Source organism: Equus quagga, chromosome 7 (genome assembly GCF_021613505.1).
Source record: "Equus quagga isolate Etosha38 chromosome 7, UCLA_HA_Equagga_1.0, whole genome shotgun sequence".
Lineage (NCBI taxonomy): Eukaryota > Metazoa > Chordata > Mammalia > Perissodactyla > Equidae > Equus > Equus quagga.
The window spans coordinates 10,882,858-10,906,167 of record NC_060273.1 but is presented as its reverse complement, the minus strand read 5'-3'; the positions used below and the strand labels follow the sequence as shown (position 1 = coordinate 10,906,167).

Sequence of the window (23,310 nt, the reverse complement as noted above, 5' to 3'; positions counted from 1 at the left end):
TGGAACTAGATAAGGTGACCTTTTCTGAGAGACAAGGCCTTTGTTATGCTTTGTAACAAGGTTATGGGGGTTTAACAAGGAGGCATAAAGCAGAAATTATGTCAGCAAGCAGGGGCAGCGGAGAACTCCTCCATCCGCACATCTTTTTTGCTGCTAAGGACTGGATGGTCACCTTAAGGCCAGGTAGTTTATGTATCAATTATTCCTTCTGTTCCTAACTATTATAGGACATCCCTGCTCATCTCCCTCATCCTTCTCTCCAAAACCTTTTAGCAGATGAATGGAAACCTGGGTTATTCTCTCCTTGAAGTTAAACAACTTATCCTTCGAGTGCATGATGTGGCTCTTGGCTCTGGAAAGTCTGAAATTGTTGGAAGATGTCCAGAAGTTCCACTCACCCTGAATGCCATGGAATACACATGGCATTAAAATACATTTGAAAACCTCCCTCCCTCTTGGATGTTGGGAGGGCAGTGCTTATGATCTATGTGCATCTCAGTCAAATGTGTGTCTGGGGATGAACTTGAGACTTATCAGTGATTCCATCAGGGTGCTAATATTTCACCCATTACCCAAACCAGCTTCCTCCTTTCCAGATTACCTGAAGAACCAGATGAACCTGAAGAACTTTGCCGCTAGAAGAGCTCCAGAACCAAAATGGTCCTGCCTGCCCCTGGCTGTGGCTTTATTTCCCTTCTCTTGAAAGAGAGAACACAGGCTGTTTGGTGTTTGGATGGATGTTCCGATCACACACGTGTGCTGATGACCCCAGTCTTCAAGATCTGTGAGCTGGACCAGAGAGCATGATTCCCTTCTCTCTTCTCCAGTGAAGGGTAGCTCTTCCAGGCCTCTGACTTCTGAAGACACACACAGCAGAGGGTGTCTTGCTGAGAGAAGAAGCAAGAGGAAGGGCTGGATATTTTTAAAAGACAAAAACAGACTTCAAAAGAGGACTCAATGTGGAGAGGGCAGAACAACTCCTGAGGCAGCTCGGCACACACCAGGCATCCCTGGGAACTGCTGACAGCCCAAATGCCAGGCCATTCAGCACCTCTGCCCCCGGAGTGGATAGGGGAAGTTGAGTAACACCAGGACAGCACAGGAATGCTCAAAGTCAAATGCCCAATTACTCTATTGTGTCGCTAATGCTTCTCCTACACGAGAGCCCTCCTGGAGCCACACCCCTGTTGGACCTTTTCATCCCTCAGTTCCTCTTCTTTCTCAGTGGGGAAACTCCACCTTAGCTACTTTGGGGCCTTTGAGGACATCTGAACAGTACAGCTTCTTCACTGCTCTGATGAAGGGTTCTTTGTCCTTGTTTGGGGGAAGGACATCCTTGTTAATCAAATTTGAAGCTTCTCTAGGAACACAAGTGGATCTGGGAGAGAGGATGGGGACTCGCCCGGCCACTTAGAGCTGTAGAGTCATTCCCTGGTTATTATCTCCCTCACCTCCAGGGTTTTCTTAGCCCAGTATTCTCTCCTCTGACCTTTCAATATTTCTCCATCAGGAAATGGAGATGACTGGGGTTGGTCCGGTGGTGCAGCGGTTAAGTGCACACATTCCGCTTTGGCTGCCCGGGGTTCACCGGTTCAGATCCCGGGTGCAGACACGGCACTGCTTGGCAAGCCATGATGTGGCAGGCGTCCCACATATAAAGTAGAGGAAGATGGGCATGGATGTTAGCTCAGGGCCAGTCTTCCTCAGCAGAAAAGAGGAGTGACAGCAGATGTTAGGTCAGGGCTAATCTTCCTCAAAACAAACAAACAAAAATAAATGGAGATTACTCAGCCATTGTGTTTACAGTAAGTCTACCCTGTCCCTCAGGGGCTTTGAAAGGATCAGTAGGGGAGCAGAATCTGACACCCCAAAATGTCTCTCTTTGGCTGGAATATTTTTAAGAAGAAAAAACTCAGGAAGAAACTTTGACCTTCCCACTAACTGCCTAAGAGAATTTAAGAGAGAAGACGTGTTCCAAGAGGGAGCTATTATCATAGATAACTCTGGTGTAATATGAACTAGGTGTGGTAGACAGGAAGGAACCTAGAAAGGCCCATTTGATCAAAGTCCTCTCCATGTCTCATTGTCTCTGCAAGGCATGGCAAACATTTGTTTACCAAACATTTGCTTTTCCAGCTCCATGTGAATTGCCTTCCTCCCGTCTGAACTCCCAAACCACTACCCCCAGCATCCTCTTTTGCCTTTAGCTAAAGATGGTATTTAAGGGGGTGCCTTTGGCTATTTTGGAGATTTATTCAGTTTTCCTTGGTTTCTTCCATGTATCCATGTTGTTAAACTTTGTTTGATTTTCTCCTGTTATTCTGTCTCATGCCGATTTAATCTTAGACCAGCCAGAAGAACCTAGAAGGGTAAAGGAAAATGTCTTCCTCCTCTCCAGATCCTTCTTAACTGCCAAAACTTAAGATGTAGGATGAACAACTTGTCCCAGTCAGTCTTGGTGTCTTCTGGTTCTAGCACCGAAAGTCCCACATCCAGGGACCCTTCTCAGGCCCAGACAAATCAGGACAGTTGGTCATCTTAGAGATGTGTCCCTGCCTTTTCCAAAAGGATTGTCTTCTCCTGTGTAAATACAGAGGGTCTCTATTTTTTTCTTGGTGGCAGCTCTTTTACTTGAGATCTATGTCTAGTCATTTCTCTTGATTTCTGGCCCCTCATTACTTCCCCTACATACTGCTACCTAATTTCTACCCCATCCGGGTTAGCAGGAAAGACAACTGGCCCAAGATAACGAGAAGCATCTTCTGAAGGGTATCAGGAAGGGGAAACAGAACAGGAGGCCAACCTATTGCATGGCAAGCACTGTACCGGCCACTTACTGTATGCCATGTTATCATCCCAACGTGGGGTAAGTAGTATTGTTGTTTCCATTTTCCAGATAGGAAACCAATGATTAGAGACGTTAAGTGACTCATTGAAGTCACACTACAAACAAATAGTGGAGCTGGAATCAGATTCTAGGTCTCATTTGGAGAAGAGTAGAGGTCATCCTAGAAAGGAAGTTTGAGATTACAGCTATAAAATTTCCCTAAATGTTGAAGCCAAAGGGGAAAAAAATCCACTGTGATGGAGGAGAGCAGATGAAGCAGCAATGTGGGAAAACTGAAATATATGCATTCCTTTTTTTAAAAAAAAATATCTAGCACTCTTTATGGAACTTAAGTCACTTTGTAAGCTTTGAAACATAAAAATGTGTTATGTATAATGTGGTTTGCTCATAAAATTATCATGTTTGGTGTATTTAAAGATGTGAGAACATAGGAAGAAAGAGCTTTTCTCTTTTTTTGAGAAAAGTTAAAACATTTTGGAAAAAAATCATATTATAAAGAAGTTTTCTATCTTTTCACCAGATGTTCACAATTCTGTCTGCAGCCGTTAACTTTTCCCTTTCTCTGTTAACCTTCAGGAACCCTCAGACTGACCCTCTGGGACTCCCTCACCTGCCCAGGGGCCCATGCTCAGCATCACTATCCCCTTTCCCCCCGCATTCCCTTCTTTTCTGGAGATGTGGGATACTCTCTAGCAGTCCTGGCTTTGGCATTCTTGACTTCTCTGGTCCTTCCTCAAGTCCCAACCTTTCATCCAGCTGCCTACTCAGTAGCCATTACTTGGTCTGCCTCTTCATAGTTAACTACTCCTAGTGAGTAGTTAGTGTCTGTGCTAATTCATGGTGGCTGCTGATCTCTGGGATAGGCTGGATGTCAGGTTCAGAGGACTGCCTCTCTTTTTTAAAGAGGTGAGGCCAGGGAGCTGCCCCCTGTACACACCTGTACCTCTGGTGGGTACAGTCCTACATTAGGGCTCCTGGTTTGCAAGTGAAAGTGTGGGCTTGAATGTCACTCCCAGTTGGCCTCTTGGCCAAGTGTCCATCCCCACTGGCCCCAGATGAAGTCAAGGTTTTCCAAAGAGTTTGGTACAAAGACTGGAAATAACCTAGATGCCCATGAGAGGGATTGCTTAAATTATGGTGTGTCTATGAAATACAGCTATTAAAATCAAGACAGAGCTACGTCTACCCAATAGAGTACTATTTTTAAGGAAATTTAAGTGATAAAGGCAAAATACAAAATACTGTGGAAATATGCCCCATTTACATAAAAAAGAGGATAGAAAGGGGATGATAGGGGCATATTTGCTTGTATGTCCATAAAATATCCTTACAATGTTTATGATACCCAAGAAACTGTAACAGAGAGGTGAAGTAGGGGATTAAAGATAAAGAGCAAGAGAGGCTTAATTTTGACTAGATATCCTTTTATAGTACTTCTTTTCTTCTTTTTGGGGAGGGAGATTGGCCCTGAGCTAACATCTGTTGCCAATCTTCCCCTTTTTGTTTGAGGAAGATTCTCACTGAGCTAACATCTGTGCCAATCTTCTTCTATTTTGTATGTGGGATGCTGCCACAGCATGGCTTGATGAGGGGTGTGTATGTCCGTGCCCGGGATCTGAACCCACGAACCCCAGGCTGCCAAAATGGAGCACATAAACTCAAGCACTATGCCATGGGGTCAGCTCCCTGCTTATTTTTCTTTTTATCATTTGCATGTATTGCTTTTTCATAGTTGATTAACCAGATAGCTAGATATACAAATAAATAAATGAAAACTTAAGGGTAGTTTGACACATTGTATGCATTTAATAAGTATGCTATAAATTAATTCAGTGAAGAAAATTGCTGATTGATCAAGTACCACTTCACAAAGGATAGCATGCATGTAGCCCGGTGAATCTGAAAATATTTGTCTGCCTCTGAGAAAGGAAGGTAAATGGACTAGCTGCCTGTCTCAGTGTGCCTCTGGATGGTCTCCTCAGCCACTTAGTCATCCTTACAACAAACGCCAACTGAGAACTTCTTATGTGCCAGCACTGAGAGGGTCACTTGTGCTGCAGAGATGAGTAAGGCACAGCTGATCCATCTAGATCTCATGGTGAATGGGAGAAGTAGACACCTACATACATCACTAAGATACAATGTAACAAGTGATCAACCCAAAGATACTGGGGAATGATGCACCGATGGGATTATTGGGTGTCTGGAGAAGAAATTGAATAATTTGAGGGTAAAAGGACCCTTAAGAATCACCTAGTTCAATCCCTTGATGAAAAAGTTGAGGAAGCAGACCTGACCCAAGGTCACACAGGGATAAAGTGGCAGAACTGGGTGTATGAGCCAAATACAAATTTTCAATTCTGTTGTGTAACAAATATTCCCCGTATCTCAACAGCATGCAACAATAAGCATTTATTTGGCTTAAGTTCTGTGGGTTGGCTGGGGGGTGGGTTAGGGATTAGCTAGAGAAAGGGATTAGCTGGAGAGGCTCTGCTCTGCTCCATGTGCCTTTCCTCTAGTGGGCTACTCTGGGCATGTTCTCCTGGCATGGCAGAGGTGCCAAAAAGCAAAGGGGAGCACACAAGGCCTCAGAAAGCATAGTCTCAGAATTGGCACAAGGTTACTTCTGCCTCATTCTATTGGCTAAAGAAAATCACATGGCTGAACCTGAACTAGAGGAGTGGGAAATTATTTTCTACTCCTTTTAGTGGAAGAAAATAAAAGTCAGATGTCAAAAGCCATGGATAGAGGGAGGGTGGGAAGAATTAGGGTCAACAATACAATCTACCACATGGATTTTTACTTATATCTTTGGGTCACAAGCCCAGTTCAGGAGACTGCCTCTTACAGAAAAAAAAAATTGCTAATGTGGAGAAATCTAAATGCCCTGGTGGGTAGGGGGTCCTGCAGACAAGGCACAGGTAATCACACCGGTATTGTCAAGGGGAAAAACAGACCCTTACTAGAAACCTGGCATTTAGGAGTTGATCTTTTCTTCTCTTTCAAAGCTGTTCCAACCTACTAAGAATTCTGCAGAGGTGTGCAAGGGCTAGAGGAGGTGGGGGCAAGGGGCACCTGCTCCAGGCCCAGTTTGGAACTGGGAGTAGGGAGAAGGGGATAAAAGCGTATTTAGGGGAACAGAAGAGACAGTTGCTCTCCTTGCATAACTTTCAAAAGTGGAATCTTTTTAGCTATTTGTTAAAAGCTAATATATAAACATGACATTGTTGTGAGTACGATGTGTTGTTTTTAGATGAGACAAGTGTCAAATTGCAACCTTGGAGCCCAAAGAAAGGCAAGAGCTAGTGCCTTTTGATGAGCTCGCTCATCTGCCAACCAAAAGGTACAGACTCAGGTCCCGCCCCCGGCAGGCCCCGCCCCAACAGGACACGCCCCCAAGGACACGCCCCCAACAGGCCACGCCCCCAGGCTCCCCTCCTCCCTGGTTAGGGCCTGGCTGCTCCTCCAGTGGGGCTGGCAGGGAGAAGGGCTGGTAGGGCTGTGGCTTGGTCTATTAGGAAGAGTAACCTGGGATATTACTTTCACAGAGTGATAATACCTGGTGCTTCCTGGAGGCAAGGCTTCTAAAAATTGGTAAACACTATGGCGAGAACTGAAATAACTGTTATCACACTGTTTAACACCTAAATTGTATATATTGTTGCTGGGGAAGGAGCAAATTTGGCTGGTGGGTGTTGAGGAGGTTGTTTTCAGGATAACTGGGTTGCAGAGACATTCTGAGATGATTCACTGAGTTATGATAATAAGGCACAAAGAAGAGAGAGATGAAAATAATAACAATTGCTACCTGTATATGGAACACATGTTGTGTACTGGGTATTTCTACCAGATTATTTTTCTCACTATCCCAATATGGTAGGGACAGGCACACAACCTAATATCAACCAATCAGACTCTTTCCTGGGACTTTGACTCTTAAGTGACGTGACAAGGACTTCAGAAACCACTGAGGTTTGTTTATCCCAATATTGGCACCTGAGTGAGACCCCTTTGATGGTTAATTTTATGTGTCAACATGGCTAGACCACAAGCCTCCCAGATACTTGGTCAAACCTTATTCCGGGTGTGTCTGTGAGATGTCTCTGGATGAAATTAATTGAAGTGGATAGACTGAGTAAAGCAGATGGCCCTCTTTCAATGTGGGTGGGCCTCATCCAATCTGTTGGAGGCCTGAATAGAAAAAAAAGGTGGGTTAAGGGAGAATTTGCGCTCTCTGTCTGACTGTTCTCAAGCTGGGACACCAGTCTTCTCCGGCATTGGACTGGAATCTACACCATCAGCTCTTCTGGTTTTCAGGTCTTCTGACTCAGACTGGAATTATACCACCAGTTTCCTGGGTCTCCAGCTTGCAGATGGCAGATCATGGGACTTCTCAGCCTCTATAGTTGTGTGAGCCAATTCCTTATAATAAATCTCTTTATATATATGTGTATGTGTGTCTGTGTGTATATATATATCGTATATATGAAATATATGTATCCTATTATATATCCTATTGGTTCTGTTTCCTTGGAGAATACTGACTAATATAACAATCAAAATCTTTTCTTATTTCTGGATCTATATCCCTATCCTATTGGTTCTGTTTCTCTGGAGAACCCTGATTAATATAACCATCAAGAGGTTTGTGCTACCCGGGCCCTTTGGAGACGTCCAGGTACTTTGTACTGTCTGTTCCCTTCTACCCTAGAAGCGACTCCATATTTTTCTGGTTAATTTCTTTTTGCTTAAGCAATCCAGGGCCAGACTCTGTTGCTTGTGACCAAAGAACCATAGCTGATCATGTAACCCTAGTAGATGGGTAAGTACTATTCCCCTTTCAAGGTAAAAACAAATAAAAACAAAAACAAAAAACAGAACCAGAAAACCACCTGCAATTCATAGAGGTGAAATTAAGTCACACAGTGAATGAGTGATTGAGTCGGGATTTGAACCCAGTCTGCCTACACCTCGAACTGGTGCTCTTTCCCATTCTACCTTTGGGGCTGCTGATCAAAAGGTGGCTGAAAACCGGGCTGGGATCCTGGCGGTGGCTCTTCACCAACTTGAGCTACAGGAACTCCCTGAGGCAGCTGACCTGGCTCAGTTTGAAGCAAGGAAGATGCTAAGAGGTCAAAGAGTCATAACCCAAGGGGTGTCAATTCTGATTCAGAGCCAAGTGCCAAATTTGGGGTCTGCCACTAAATGACTGGGGTTCTGCCTCCCAAGGGACGTGGGAGACAAGGTGTATGTGTCGGCCCCACTCTGGGTGCAGACTTTGTGTCAGGACATTGCCAGCCTGACTCCTGGCCATAAGATTGATCACATTTCATCTACAAAAATGTCTTTGGTACAAACGGAGGGATAATGAGAGCCGGCATTTATTGAACACTTATTTTGTGCTAGGCACTGTCCTCTATGCTTCCCTTTACTTGTCACATCAATGTCAGCAGTATCATTATCCCCATTTAGAAAGGAGAAAACAGAAAGTTAAAAGATTTTACTAAGGTCTCAGGAATTTGAACCTAATCAATTTGATTCCAGAATGCACACTTTTAAGCGAACAGCAGGATGATCCTGGGACCCTCAGATGCCTCATCTACCCAGAAATCCCTCCCTATACACTTGTGTCTCACAGTGGTGGCCCAGCTCCTGGGACATGAATCAAGACACAGACTAGCTGGCAGCATCTTAGATTTATTGACTGGATGGTATCTCTCACGACATGGGAGTTGAACAAATTTTCAGACTAGGTTTGATTCAAAGGGAGAAGATTTCACAAAGATTTTGCACCTCCAAAATTACAATAATGTCTCAAGTTTCCCCCACTGCACCCAATTTTGTCCCTCTCGGAAATACAACTTTGCAGCCACCCACATCCTTAGGATGGGATGTGGATGAGGGAATGGGTGGAGGGAAGCTCATCTGGAGAGGCAGCTGTTGCTATTTCCTTATTCTCTGACATGAACTGCTTCATCTCAGCCCTTGACATTCAAAATAGGCCTTGACTAGCCTCCCCGGCACCCCTGCTAAACTTCATAAATCATACAGTCTAGGTTCTGCATGCAAAAAAGAAGGAAACAGACACTCCTCACTTATCCACCTACGGGCGAGTTTTCATATGGCCCTGACTGGCTCTGAGCCTGGAGCCATATTCAGCTAGCTGAATTAGCTGCTAAGACAGGAAAGGATGGAAAACTGTTACGCAGATATCTGGCTACTCAAGGCCTTTCTGGCTCCAGGGACCTCAGCAGCATTGAGGCAAGGCTGCAGATCTCAAGTTCAGCCTGTGCTCATTTCCAATGATCTTTTCATATTAGCCCACTAAATGTCCATTACTGCTACTCTTCGATGCTGGCTGATTTGTAGATCTAGTTGGCTGAACTCTGTTGAGACACTCAGCTTTTTTGAGTCCATTCCAATCTGTAAAAGAAGAAGAATGTACTACCTAGCTGGCAACACGGTTATGAGAATTAAAAGAGAGAATATTTATAAGGTACTTCATATAATTACTAAGACATATACAATACATAGACATACACAATATATAATCACAATTCTATTATGTTATTTAGCAAGCATTTCCTGAGTACCTATTATCTGTCTGGTATTGTATTAGGTACTTTACAAAAATGTCTCATTTATACAATTTCTATTACTGTCCCCATTTCACAGCCAGAGAGTTCTAAAAGGTCAAGTACTTACTCAAGGTCACATTAGCTATTACTTGGTAGAAATTATTACTAGGGTGACTATAATTATTATTTTTGTCATATGGAGCCCAACCTTCTAACAATACATAAATCCCATCTAAGGATTGCACACATCTATGTGCAAACACAAGCAGAGATTCTCAGACAGACACACCTGAATAGACAAGGCCACACCCACATTACAGCAAACATAGGCTTCTCGAAGTATAGAATTCCCCTCTTTCCATTTACTTTCAGCATGTCCTCCTTTGTATTTCTCTTCTCAGTGTTCCACTCATCTGGTAGATTAATGCAGGTGGGATTCTAATAATGGCTTTATTGCAATAATTTCCCTGGGGTAGCTGCATCTTAACAGATGAATTGTAGACCCCACAGTACAAAAGCTGTCAGAATTATTTGTTCTTAGGGGAATTTCAGCCTATAGTAGGAAGACAAAAGAAGGAATCCTGGGGAAAGATCATTCATTCATTCAGAGTAATGTTATTGATCACCAGTTATGTGCCACACACTGTGCAAAGCTCTACAGAGAAAGCCATCACGAGAGAGACATGGTCCTTGACCTCATAGGTATTAGAATCTGCTGGTCTTACAATTGATCTTAACCATGCCCTCCCAATGCCACCTATAGGTGGATGAAGATAGTCACAATCTGGGGATCATAGTTCCATTTAGAATCCTTATTGTGGATTCCCAGAATCCTGGAGCTGTGCTATCCAATATGGTAGCCACTAGCCACATGGGCTATTTATGTTCGAATTCAAATTTATTAAAATTAAATAAGGTTAAAAATTCAGTTCCTGGTTGCACCAGCCACATTTCAAGTGCTCGATAGCTCCATCTGGCTAATGGTTACCATCTTGGGGGGCACAGACATAGAATTCTTCCATCATTGCAGAGGTTTTCATTGAATAGCACTAGACTAGAGTATCAAAGAATGAAGATAGTTTAAAGATGTTCAAATTCTACCCGCCTCATGGTACAAATGGTGATACTGAGGCCCAGAGAGTGATGGCCAGAGATGAGTCCATAGTTAGCCCAGCTATAAATGGAATCTTTCACTGCCTTTGCCAAATAATATCGTCCCCCTCAGCCCTGCCCATCCAGCTTGTCAGCCTCCCTTCCCAAACCAAGGATAAGGAGTCATTGACTTCAGATTTGACATTGCTGTATGGGCTCCAGGGGTAAGACCTGGCCTTCAGAAGAAGCCATTCTCCAGAGGTGACTGCTGTCTCCCTAGGAAGTTGTGTGCGTAAATAACTACAAAACAACAATGAGGAAACCTTCCCTTTATGTGTGGGGAACTTGGCATGCATTATCTCTTTTAAGTCTTCCCCCAAACCCAAAAGGTTGGCATCATTATTACAGATAAGCAAACCAAGGTTCAGAAAGGTGAGCCAGTTGCCCGAGGTCACCCAGCACAGAGAGAGAAATCTGAATGGGAACCTGGGTCTCTTGACTCCAGAGCCTATTGCTGTTTGCCTCCATTCTAATCTACCATTTCATTTTAAACCTTCATTTTACCAGGGTAAAAAGCAATTATAATTGCAGATTTTCCTCTTTCCTGGCCTTGCTTCAAATTCAAATATCAAAACAAATGTAAAACCAAAGTTTAAACAAGAACCATCCCCGCTGGAAAAGCCACACGTGTTCTGTTCCTTGCCCCGTTTTTATCAGCTCTGTGCACATCTCCATACTGCAGCCCCTGGAAACACTTCTGTGGGAACTGGAAGGATCTGGAAGGGGCCATAGTTGAGAAACCATCGCTGAGAGACCAGGACTCCTGCTGGAAGCTCAGGGCTGCACCTAGTGGTGAAAGGATTGAAGGGTTAAAATTCAGATCTGGTGAATCACTTCCCAATCCCCCACACCACCCCCACCAACACTCCGTATATTCTCATCTCCATCCCGGAAGCAAGGGAGAGAGAAACAAAAGACAGGAGGGCTCACTTGAAGTTGGGCTGTGTCCAACCACAGCCTCAGCTATGCCGTTTCAAGTCTGTGTCAGGCAAGGAGAGTCAGCTTCATTGTGCGATAAAGCGTTAGCATCTCTTATTTGCGTAGGGTTTACCTTCGAGCGTCACTTGACGGTTAAAATATTTGCGAGTTCTCCCGATAGATCTCTTAGAGAGGAGATCGGCAGCTGGCTGGAGAGCTTTCTCACCAAACAGCTGAGTTTGTTTTGCAAAAATAAATATGATGAAATGAGTCCCTAGGGACTGCCTGAGTCCTAAGGGGGAGCACAAGTCTGAGACTGTAGACTGGATCCGTTAACTTGTAGGACTTTGGATCTCAGCTCGGGAATTCGGACTTGATTTAGGAAGTGGTAGGGGATGGTGGAAGTGGGTTTTTGTTTTGTTTTTAGCAGAAGATTGCCAGGATCTGGGTTTATTTGATCATTGTGCAAGTATTAAGCACCTACTGTGTGCCAGCTACTCTTCTAGGCCCGGGGAATTCGAGGATGAACCAGACAGACATGGACAGGTTCTTATGAAGTTTAAGTTCATCTCGAATAGTAGTTCTCAGCCAGGGGCAATATTGCCTCCTCCTCCCAGGGGACACTTGGAAAAGTCTGGAGGCGTTTTTGGTTTTCATAACTAGGTGGGGAGGGGCATTTGCTACTGGCATCTAGGAATAGAGGCCAGGGATGTTGTCAAACATCCTACAATGGACAGGACAGCCACTCACAACAGAGAATTAACCAATTATGGATAGTACAGAGCTTGGAAATCCCGACCCAGTAAGTCATAAACACATGAATGATACAGATCTTTTCTCCTTGCGTAGAAATCATAGACTCCACCACAGTGCTGGGTACAGAGTACATTAATAGTAGATCAAATAAAATAAGGCATATGTGGGATGGCTTTAGAAATTATCTATTTATTTAACAATGTCAGATATAAGGTATTTCAGACAGGAAAATTTGAGCACCTGGGATTTTTTTGTTTTCAAGTGAGAGCTCTGGAAAATTAAATGTGAGGCATTTCCAATTTTAGGGGCTCCAGGTGCTTCTGGAAAAAAAAATGATTCATGAAGCTCTAGGTGTCAGAAGATTCTGCAACAAATAGCCATCGCCTGCGACGTTTGCTGTGTGAGGAGATGAGCAATAGCTATCATTTCTTAACCACTTAGTATGTGCAGGGTACGATGTGTTATCTCATGCATTCCTGAAACAACCATGTGAGGTAAGGCTGTTGTGATTGCAATTTTATAGGTGAAGGAACGGAAGTACAGAGGGGTTGGGTAACTTGCCCAAGGTCACCCAGCTGGTAGGCAGAGTCAGCTTGGGATAGATGGCAGTTGGATCCTAGAGCCTATATTCTTCACCCAAGTTTCCTTTTGGGGAACTCCCATTGTGCATGGTATTGGGGAACCACCGATGAGCATCCCCTGTCATAATCCACACCAGGCCAATGGACTCTGTCCAGACACATTGGCTCTTGAACTTTGTGACACAAATTTAGGGAAATTAACAGAAGTGGTTGATACAGATCCCTTCAAGCAGAGGTTTGAAGACTCCCTGGCATCTAGACTCTTGGGTCCCACTTTCCTGTCCATTCTGTAAGCTGCCTCTTTTCTCACCAGTAAACTCCCCCTTCTGTTTATGTAAATCACTGTTAGTTTCTGCTGTTTGCAACCAGAGAATTCTGGTACAGAAAAGATCCAGGAAGGGGATTCTGGACCTCCTGGGCTCTACTGGCCTCTTAAAGCAGCTAGGGAGTCAGTCTCTGGAGCAGGGAAGGTTGGAAGGTGTGAAGATGGGCCTGAGGCTCAGCTGAGGAATGGGAGGAAGGAGAGAAAAGGAGGCGTCAGGCCTTCTGCCTTAAGTGCGTGGAGAACAGATGACATGCAGGTTCCCCGAAGTGCACAAGCTTGCATCAAGCTGCCTAGACTTAAATTTTGACTCTGTCTGACTAGCTGTGCAACTTTGAACAAGTTATTTAACGTCTCTGAACCCGTTTCCTCTTCCTGAAGGGGATGTATATTAATATCTACTCTGTAGAGTTGATGGGAGGACCAAATGAGTTAACCATGTATTTCATCACTTCTGTAGTACACATTTCCCACATTTTATCATCTCTCATAATTGGAATGTGGCTTATAATTGATAGTATATCATAGATTATTGGATGGAGTTTTAAATTTTTTCTTAGTGGTGCATAAAATAAAAGTGTAAGTTATTGAGGTCTTCTTAGATTCAGTGATACAGTATGCCTGGACTGTTGTTTGGGCTTAAAATATTAGGAATTATTGTTCCTACTTATATCACCGGCTTCTAGCACATCGTAAGCACTCAGTAACTGTGGGCTCAAAGAAGATCCCTCAAGAGTTCGAGCCTGATCTGAAGGTGTATTTGAACACCTGAACCCCATAAAGATTCAAGGAGAGGTCACACTCCGGGCTCCCTTCTTGGGGAGAGAGGTCAACAGAAATCTATTAACAAAATCCCTTAGACGGGAAGAAATGATGAAACTCTGGCTGCAATAAATCACTCCGGACAGGTTCTCTGTGATTTCAGGGGACTTTTGCAATCATGTTTCTTCTTTGTTGCACAATTTGCAATACAAACCACCGACCCCTCCACCTCTGCTTCCTGGCCCACCAACAAGACATCCAGACCTGTGGGTGGCAACCAGGGACTCGAAAGTGAGCGTGTGATTGCTTCACGCCCAGGCTCTGCCTGACCAGTGGTAAGCCCTTTCCAAATGCTGTCCCTCACCTTCAGCTTGGTCACAAATTTGGGATTTCCAGCTCTCTGGTATTGTCGTTGTTGGAATTGTGCAGATCACAACACTTTTTATCAGCTTTTATTTACTCCAACTTACAGATGCAATCATAAGTGAGCATGCAGTTCCTCTGGCCATTTTTACCAATATTCACTCATGTTAAATAGTTACCCAGGGAGAGGGAAAATATAGTATGATGATTAAGAAAGCAAGTGCTGGCATATAATTGTCTGGGTTCATGTCTTCACTCCTAAATATGTGGCCTTCCTCCATAGGAAAGCTATCCAACTGCTTTTCAGCCTCAGTGAGCACATCTGTAAACCAAGAATAATAATAGCTAACAATAGTATGTACCAGGCATTACTCCATGCAGTTAACACACAATAGTTTATTTAATCCTCATGCCATCTATGAAGTGGTGTCCTATTAACATCCTCATTTTACAGATGAGGAAAAGGGTGCTTCAAGGGGTTATGTAACTTGCCTAATAACACAGCTAGACAGTGGCAGACTGTCTGTCTCCAGAGGGCATGCTCTTAACCACAACTCTGTGTTGCATCCCTAACCTGAGAGAAATGCCTCCCTGATGGCAAGAGTGTGGGAAGATTAAATGGGAGAATGACTATGAAACATATAGCTCAGTGCTAGGCTTTATAAACACAATGTTGGCTACTGTTGCAAAAGCTTCCATTTGTCAAGCACTTATCATGTGTCATACACTGCGCTATGTCCTTGAAAATACGACCTCTCTCATCCTTACCACGACCCTAGGAAATAGAAATTATTATTATCCTCCTTTTAAAGACGAGGAGCTAGGTTTAGAGAGGTATTTCTTTACAAATTACTACGTACCAAGCACCATTGTAGGTTCTATGCTAGAGGCGATTTGCCCCAGGACACACAACTATTGAGTGGGCAGGTCTCCCTGACTCCAAGACCCATTCTCTCTCCATTAAACCCATGCCTCCATCAACAGGTTCTACCTAACAAAGGTGCATAGATCATCTCAAGAGGACCAAGTACGTCTGGGGTACTGTTGTGAACCATGATGATCAAAGAATAGGAGTTGTTCTCTGCCTTAGAATTGATCCTAAGATGCTAGAGCAAGAAGGGAGCTTGGTGATCATTTAGCTCCAACCTTCTCTTTGCAGTAGCAGAAGGGAGGCTGGAGACTCACCCAAGGGCTGGAGCTTGTTAGTGGAGCCAGAGCAAAACCCGTTGGCTTCTGACTCCCAGCCAAACGATCCTTTCTGCTAGCCACTCAACACAAGGAGAGAATAGCAAACTGCGCTGAAGGGCTTCCATTCAAGTCTTTGAATATAGAGTTTGTTTCGGCATTGTAAAAGCTGTGCATGTTTGCTATAGAAAATTGGGAAAATACGGAAATGAAGAAAGTTGGGACAAAAATAGAATGATCCTGTTTCCCACCACCCAGAGATCTGTAGATAACTTGGCATGTTTCCTTCTAGGCCTTTTCTTGTGCATAGCTTTTTGTTTGTTTTGTTTTTATATACTTGTGAATGCACTGTGTATACAATTTGTTACCAGCCTTCCCACTTAAATTATAAATATTTTCCATGTCATTACAGACTCTTCATAAACAGTTTTTTCTTCTCAATAATGAAACACAACAGTCCCCTCCCCTACTCCTAACCCTCTCACACACACCTATTGAGATCCCCTTGGGAACCACTTTAACCATTTACATTTAAGCTTTTTCTGACTGTTACCTCTATATAGCTAAATATTGTGTGATTTGTAGATTCTCTACTTCAGGAATTACCTGTTGATTTCCTGATATGATGGATGGGAATTGAGTTCATTTCCACCACCACCTATAGACACATCCTTCCCTCTGCCTCTCCTCCAATAGTTATGTCTTCATTATTTTTTATTCCTTTCTTGGTTACCATTACACTTATAAATAACATCTCTAAACCTCATTTGCTCTTTCTATTAATTACATTAATCTTTTATTCAATATTTTATAATACAAGGATCTTATTCTCTTCCCTGACACTTCTCAACTTTTATTAACTATAGTTTTTCTTTTAATTTGTGTTTTGATAATATTTATATTCTCTCCCGAATCCATAATTAAGACATTAATGCTTTCTCTATAGGTTGATTCTGGAACTTGAAAACTAATAAACAGCATTTACATTATTATGAAGAATGGGAATCTGTTAATGACTGCATAATATTCCATATTATGGTCAAACCACAATTTCCGTAACCAGTATAAAGAAAAATTTAAAGAGTTTTTTTTTCTGTTTTGCTATTATAAATTACACTGTGATGAAAATCTTTGGGTTTTTTTGTGTCCGCATCTGCTTCTCTGATGATTTCTTTAGGAGAGATACCCAGTAGTGGCCAGTAAGGTGCTCAATATATTGTGATTCTTAATATTTGTCAAAGTAATGGATGAAGTGTGGCAGGTCTGAATAGTTTTAAGGCTCTTGACATATTGAGAAACTGCTTTCCAGCAAGTATACTAAATAGTCACCACTGAAGGTCCATGAAATTCATGATTGAGGGCAGGGATAGGAAGAATAATTCCTATGAGCTCGTTTGAGAAATAAAGTGGGGAGTTGTTACAATGGAAGGGCTAGAACAGAGGTCGGCAAACTATGGTCCACCAGCCAAATCCAGCCCATCACCTGTCTTTGTAAATAAAGTTTTATTAGAACACGGCCATGCCCATTTGTTAGTAAATTCTCTGTTTGTTTGTAATTGTAAGTTTGTTTGTAAACGGCTGCTTTCCTGCTACAGAAGCTCAGCTGAGTCATTGTAACAAAAACTGTATGACCCATGGAGTCTAAAATATATATAATCTGGCCCTTTACAGAAATATTTGTAGACTTCTGGGCTAGAAGATCTTGAAGAATAAAGCCAAGAGTTGGCATACACTGGTTTCGGAAATTGAAAGACTCAGCTGAAGTGGCTTCTTATCTCTCTTCCTGGACATCCTTCCTGAAAGTCACTAGATGTGTGTCAATAGTCAACAGACATGTGCACCACGTCTATTGCAGGAGAAAAATAACAAACAGTTGGATGATTGTACTACATTACAAGCAGCATACTGAGGAGTTTACATATTACTAACTCATTTAATTTTCACAACATTCCTATGAAGTAGTTACTATTATCAGCATTATCTCATTTTTATAGATGAGTAAACTGGCATTAAGTAACTTGCGCATGATCATAACTCTGGTAAGTGGTAGACGGAGGAATCATGCCTGGAAGTTGACTTCAGAGTCTGTGCCCATAACCGCCACATCGTAATATCTCATAGGGACCGAATAGAGTAATCTCCACTTGCTTGAAAGTGAAGTAAATACAAATTTTCTAGAGTGGTTTTACTGCTCTAATCCAAGAGGCAGTCTTTTGGTGGCACTGCTTAATCACCATGACTCAGCCCAGAGCTGACTGAAAACCCACCAAGGCACCAGACCTAAGCTGGACCAATCAGAGTGTTTTCCCTCCCAGGAACTCACACGAAGAGAAAGCCAATCTCTTCACGGGACTGGGCTTGAGACATGCATTCATAGAAGCCATTTAGGATTGCCAGATAAAATATAGGATTCTCACTGAAATTTAAATTTCTGATAAACAATGAAGAATCGTTTTGTGTAAGTATGTCCAAATATTGCATAGGACACATGCTAAAAAAAACTCTTCATTTTTTATCTGAAATTCAAATTTAACCGTGTCATAAGCACATATAATACATAATGTATAAAACATACAATACATAGCATATAAAAATATTTTGTCTATAAAATTCTTTTGCTAAATATGGCAGCCCTATGAAAACCCTTGTTTTGGAGAGAGCCTGCAGGCATGGCAGGAAAGATCAAGCAGACACACAAAGAGAAGCAGAGACAAGAGAGAGGAAGAGTCTCTCAGACCCAGACTCAGTCTCTTCCTACATTCTCATCCTCGGATTCCCCAAGGGCTCCCTCACATACAACCAAAACACTCTTAGAAGATAACCCTTCAGTAGAAAATGTGAATGTTGAAGTGTAAAATCAATGCCACTAATTGTAATGGAGTGGAGAATTTAGACCAAACATTCAAATTCATCTCTCAAATTTTGCTACAATTCTTCAAGATGTACAGGTTTACAGAGACATACAATCCCACAAAGCAGCTTTTCTTTCATCCCCGCATGATTGAATCAGAAAACCTCTATTAAACAAACATGCTTTAGGAACGGTAACATAAAAATCAAAATAGCAATTCTGTGAGTTGAGACGGGACGGGATGACACTGAGGACAGACATACAAAGGACTTCAATTGAATCTATAGTGTTTCATTTCTTAAATTGTGTGATAAATGCCTGGATGTTCACTAAGTTATTCTTTATACATGTATTATATCCTAACTATTTCATAGTAGAAAAATAAAACTTTTTGAAAGCCTGCTGAAAGTTTGTGACCTTAGTTAAAACTGGCTAAACATGGGTTGGGTCGGAAGGCTTTAAAAATCTCTTTGCTCTCTATTTGAGGTTTAAAATACAAAACTTGTGTTTTTTGAGGTTGGCCTGGAGATCTTAGGGGTGTTGTCGTGACCCATTTGGAATCAGCTTTCTCAGTACAAAGGTTTCAGCACCTAGAACAGCACCTGGCAAATAGAAAGCGTTCCATGTATATTGAATAAATGGATGGTGAGGACACTAAATTCATGCCTGTACACCCCCTCTTATGTTAACGCCTTCTCCACCTCCTCCAATACACCTTGTCCCTTGAGATATTGTTATGCTAGGAGTTATGCTGAAAGTGGGACAGGATTGGCAGGAGGGAATTTGAAGGAGTTATTGTCTTTGAGAAACTGAGGATATCTTTTATCTGGTGTGTTTGCCTGAGACCCATGCTCAGGGGGACACGGATTGGTTGACATTGTCTCCACCAATTTTCTTGCCTAAATGGTCTACCTTGAATAATGTCACCTCGGGGTGCTTGGCACCATGGTTACAGGAAATGAGATGGAGAATGACCAGAGACCATTACAGTGGGTGTCAGTCTCTCATCCTGCCATTCCACGTCAACTAACAATGCCACCTGAAATTTATATGGTGCTTTTCTTCCACATCATCACTTATAAGCACTAGAACAAGATTCTCCCCCAAGAGGATGGGCCCGGAACAAAGACTACTTTGATGAATATAAAAGAACAGTTCATTTAATCTGCTGCTTTGGGGGTTAAAAAATCCCAGAACACTCTATTTCCTTTCTTCACTGTCCTATTATTCGTGTGGTGCCTCAAAATAATTATTTTCTGGGAGGATCTTAGCATCCCAGATGCACTTTGAATGTCATGAAAGAGCAGAGGAAACATGAGCATTAGATGTGGCGTGAGGCAGGAATAGAAAACAAATTGCCCCTGGCCTGTGATGTATGGTACCCAGAATAAACACAATGAGCTTCGTGAAAGCAAGTTCATTTTACTTACAGTGAAATCCAACTTTAACTGCTGGCAAGACCATTAATCGTCCTCACCTAATCATGGAAACAAACTGTATAAATTTCCCTGAAAATCCCAACTCATTGGGTAGATGAAAGGGAAATTCATTGAAACATTGAAAAGACATGTTAATAAAGTAGCAATACCTGCTTTCTGTTCATTTCCTCTCTATTAAAGATGTCTGAACAACTTACTGATTCCTGTAAAAGGAAAAAGCAGGAAAAAAGGACCATGTACAAACTGAATAAAGACTTAGAGGTTTATTACATTAGAGCTATAATTCAAACAGGCTTTGGAAAGAAGTTTTGTCTAATTAGTCATTGTAATCAGGTATCTATGGGAATAAGTGTTAATGCTTGAAATAGACAACCAATTAATCATGTCTACAGTCAGCACAATAGCTGGCATCAGGCTCCAGGATGTTTAGACTCCCATACAACAAGTACCAAACAGGCAGCTATCCTGTGCTTTTCCTAGAGCAGAAGGCACATCCGCTTTCTGCATTGTGAGGCCCCTGTGAGAGCTCATCCCTAGATGTCTGAATCCTTAAAGTCCCAACTACCAGCCAAGGGGAAAAACAGCAGCAGAAAATACAGGGAAAGCACATTAATGGCCACTCCATTCAGGAACACATGATATTTACAATAAATGACTTTAAAAAAAATAATTACCCTGTGCCAGGGCAGTGGACTAAGCCCTGTGCCTATATTAGATTATTTAATCCTTATAACAACTCTGCTATGTAGGTGCTATTATTCTCATTTTACAGACAATGAACCTGAGCTTCAGAGTCGTTAAACAACTTGTTCAGGTTTGCACAGATGGAGCTGGGCATCAAACCCAAGTCAGCCTGACTACAAAGTCTATGATTTATCTATTTCTTAATACAATGGAAGCATGTGTGTAATATGTTAAATGAAGCAGCATAAAATCTCTACATGCAGTGTAATTATTTCATTCATAAATACTTATTGAGTACCTACTATGAGCTAGGCACTGGCATATATACATACATATATATGTATACACACACATATATGTGTGTATGGGTGTGTGTGTTAGTTTTAAGATATGTCCACAAGTTCTTTGATGTTTCTCACTTCTAATGAATTGAATAAAGCAGAATGACAGTGCAGGACTTAGGAGACTAGATTATAAATAGCCCTCTGGCTTCCTGGAGGAAGTTTGTTACCACATGAAGCATCCGTATGGAGAAGCTCACATGGAGAGGAGCTGAAGCCTCCAGCCAACAGCCATGCAGATGGGCCATCTTGGAAGTGGATCCTCCAGCCCCAGTGAAGCCTTCAGCCTTCATGCTTCATGACTGCAGCCATGGCCAATGTCTTGATTGCAATTTCGTGAGAAACTCTGAGCAGCTAAGCCACTCTCAGAACTTTGACCTTCAGAAACTTAGTGTTTGTTGTTTTAAATCACTAAGCTTTGGGGTAATTTGTTTTACAGCAATAGATAACTAATACTGTGTGTATGCATGTGTGTGTGTATGTGTGTGTGTGATATCAAATAGTGATCAAAGAAAGCTAAAGAACAGCAGTGTGGAACATATCTGGGACCTCTTCCAAAGACACATTGCATTTTACAATCTTCTTCCTGTGGTCTCCATCAGAGTTGGTGGCACATCCACCCATTGTTCAACCAAATAAAAAAACTCAGATCACCCTTGACTTCTTCCTGTCTCCATTCCTCACCTCTTATGGATTGGTCACCGAATCATGATAATTCTACTTCCTTATCTTAGGTGATCTTGCTTCCCATCTTTTACCTCTGTGGCCTATTCAATTGTTCAAAAAGTATATTGTTTGCAGCATCTTCTTAGTGAACTCCTACTCATACATCAGGGCCCTGGAAATCTTCATTAATACTAGACCCCTCTACCAGCTATATAACTTGTGCACCCTTCTAGTTTTCCATTTTAAATTATTCTCTTTTCATGTGACTAGCCCTTGAGTTACTGGGTAGAGACTGTGTCTCATTCCTCTCAATGTTTCCTGTCTCTAACAAGGGCTTGGTAAAAACCATGCTTTGAAAATTTTACTGTACTGATTACCTATTTCTGTGTAACAAATTATCCCAAAATTTAGTGACTTAAAACAACAAACATTCATTATCTGATGATTTGGGGGGTGGGCGGGAATCTAGTGTGATTTAGTTGGGCTGTTTGACTCAGGGTCCCTCATGAGGCTGCAGTCTTCATTGTCAGGATGGACTAGGGTCCCATCTACTTCCAGCCTCACTCACATGGCTATTAGCAGGCCACAGGTCCTCGTTGTCATGTGGGCTGGTCCATAGGGATGCTTACAACACAGCAGCTGGATTCCATCAGAGCAACCACAGGAGAGAGTGAGAGAGTGGAAGAAAGGCTGAGCAAGGTGGGAACAAGAATCTCTGAAACGTATTCACAGGAGGGACATCCCATCGCTTTTGCCTTATATTTATAAGAAACAAGGTACCAGGCCAGCCCAGAGAGGTGATTACGTGAGGGCCTGAATACCTAGAAGCAGGGATCATTGGAAGAACTCTAGGAGCTTGAATATCTTGACCTTGTCTCTCAGGACAGGCCCAGCCTTGGGGGTCCTTCATCTCCCTTCTCGCAGAGCCATCTTCAACTCCTCCTGTTATGTGTGCCTCCTGGAAAACATGAGCCGACTCCTCTGCTCGCTGGCAATCCATGAATGGCAGTTCTTCTATGAACTCAGTTCATCCATTCATTTATTCTAAATTTCAGCCCTGGGCATGCTGCTTAACCTCACTAATGTCCCAGTTCCCCACCTGCAAAATGGGATTAATAACAGAACTCATCTCATAAAGTTGTTGTAAGTATTAAGCATGCACCTAAAAACTCTTACCATAGTTCTCAAAACAATGTAACTGCTCAATAAACGAAAGCAACCCTCTATTGTGGTTTTTATTATTATTATTTTGTTCATGAAGGTCGAGATATCTAAAAGGCAGCTTCTGTGTGGTGGGTGATGAGAAGACACTGCTCCTACAAACCTTCCCAGAACTAGAAATTGAAAAACCTCTCTCTCCTGATGAGTAGAGTAAAAGCAGAAGTGAGTGTGGGAAGAAAACACGGCCACCCACGGGTGCATGAGTGTGGATGCTCCAAAACGGAGGTTGGAAATGGATTGAGAATGAGATCCCTAAAAGTTGTGGTATGGACAGAAACCAGGTTAGGGAGTGGGACCTTTTGTACCTTCCCTGCTTTAAGAAAAAAAAAAAAAAAAGCCAGTTGGTTTCCCTAAGCAATTAATGTGGTCCTTTCCAACTTGAGGATAACTCAGCTAGGCTGAGGGACCCCAGGCATATTATCCTTACAGTCTGTGAAAGATTAAGTCTGGGAAGAAGAAGGGAAATGGCATTTATTGAGTGACAGTAGCTAAGCCACAGAGTGCATTTGGAGTTCTCCTTGCATTATCTCATCATTCTCTCTTTTTTTTTTTTTTTTTTAAGATTGGCTCTGAGTTAACATCTGTTGCCAATCTTTTCGTTTCTTCTTCTTCTTCTCCCCAAACCCCGCCAGTACACAGTTGT

At 42.4% G+C, this 23,310-nt stretch overlaps 1 protein-coding gene across 1 annotated transcript in view; it reads right to left on the bottom strand.

Annotated features, from left to right (window-relative positions):
• Positions 1–8,550: 8,550 nt before the first annotated feature.
• SHISA9 (shisa family member 9) overlaps positions 8,551–23,310 on the bottom strand; it is a 332,306-nt gene continuing 317,546 nt past the window's right edge. Inside the window, exon 4 of the mRNA XM_046667401.1 lies at positions 8,551–11,364. Within this exon, the coding sequence (XP_046523357.1) occupies positions 11,171–11,364 (194 nt within the window). The 3' untranslated portion in view covers positions 8,551–11,170. The remainder of the gene's footprint in view (positions 11,365–23,310) is intronic.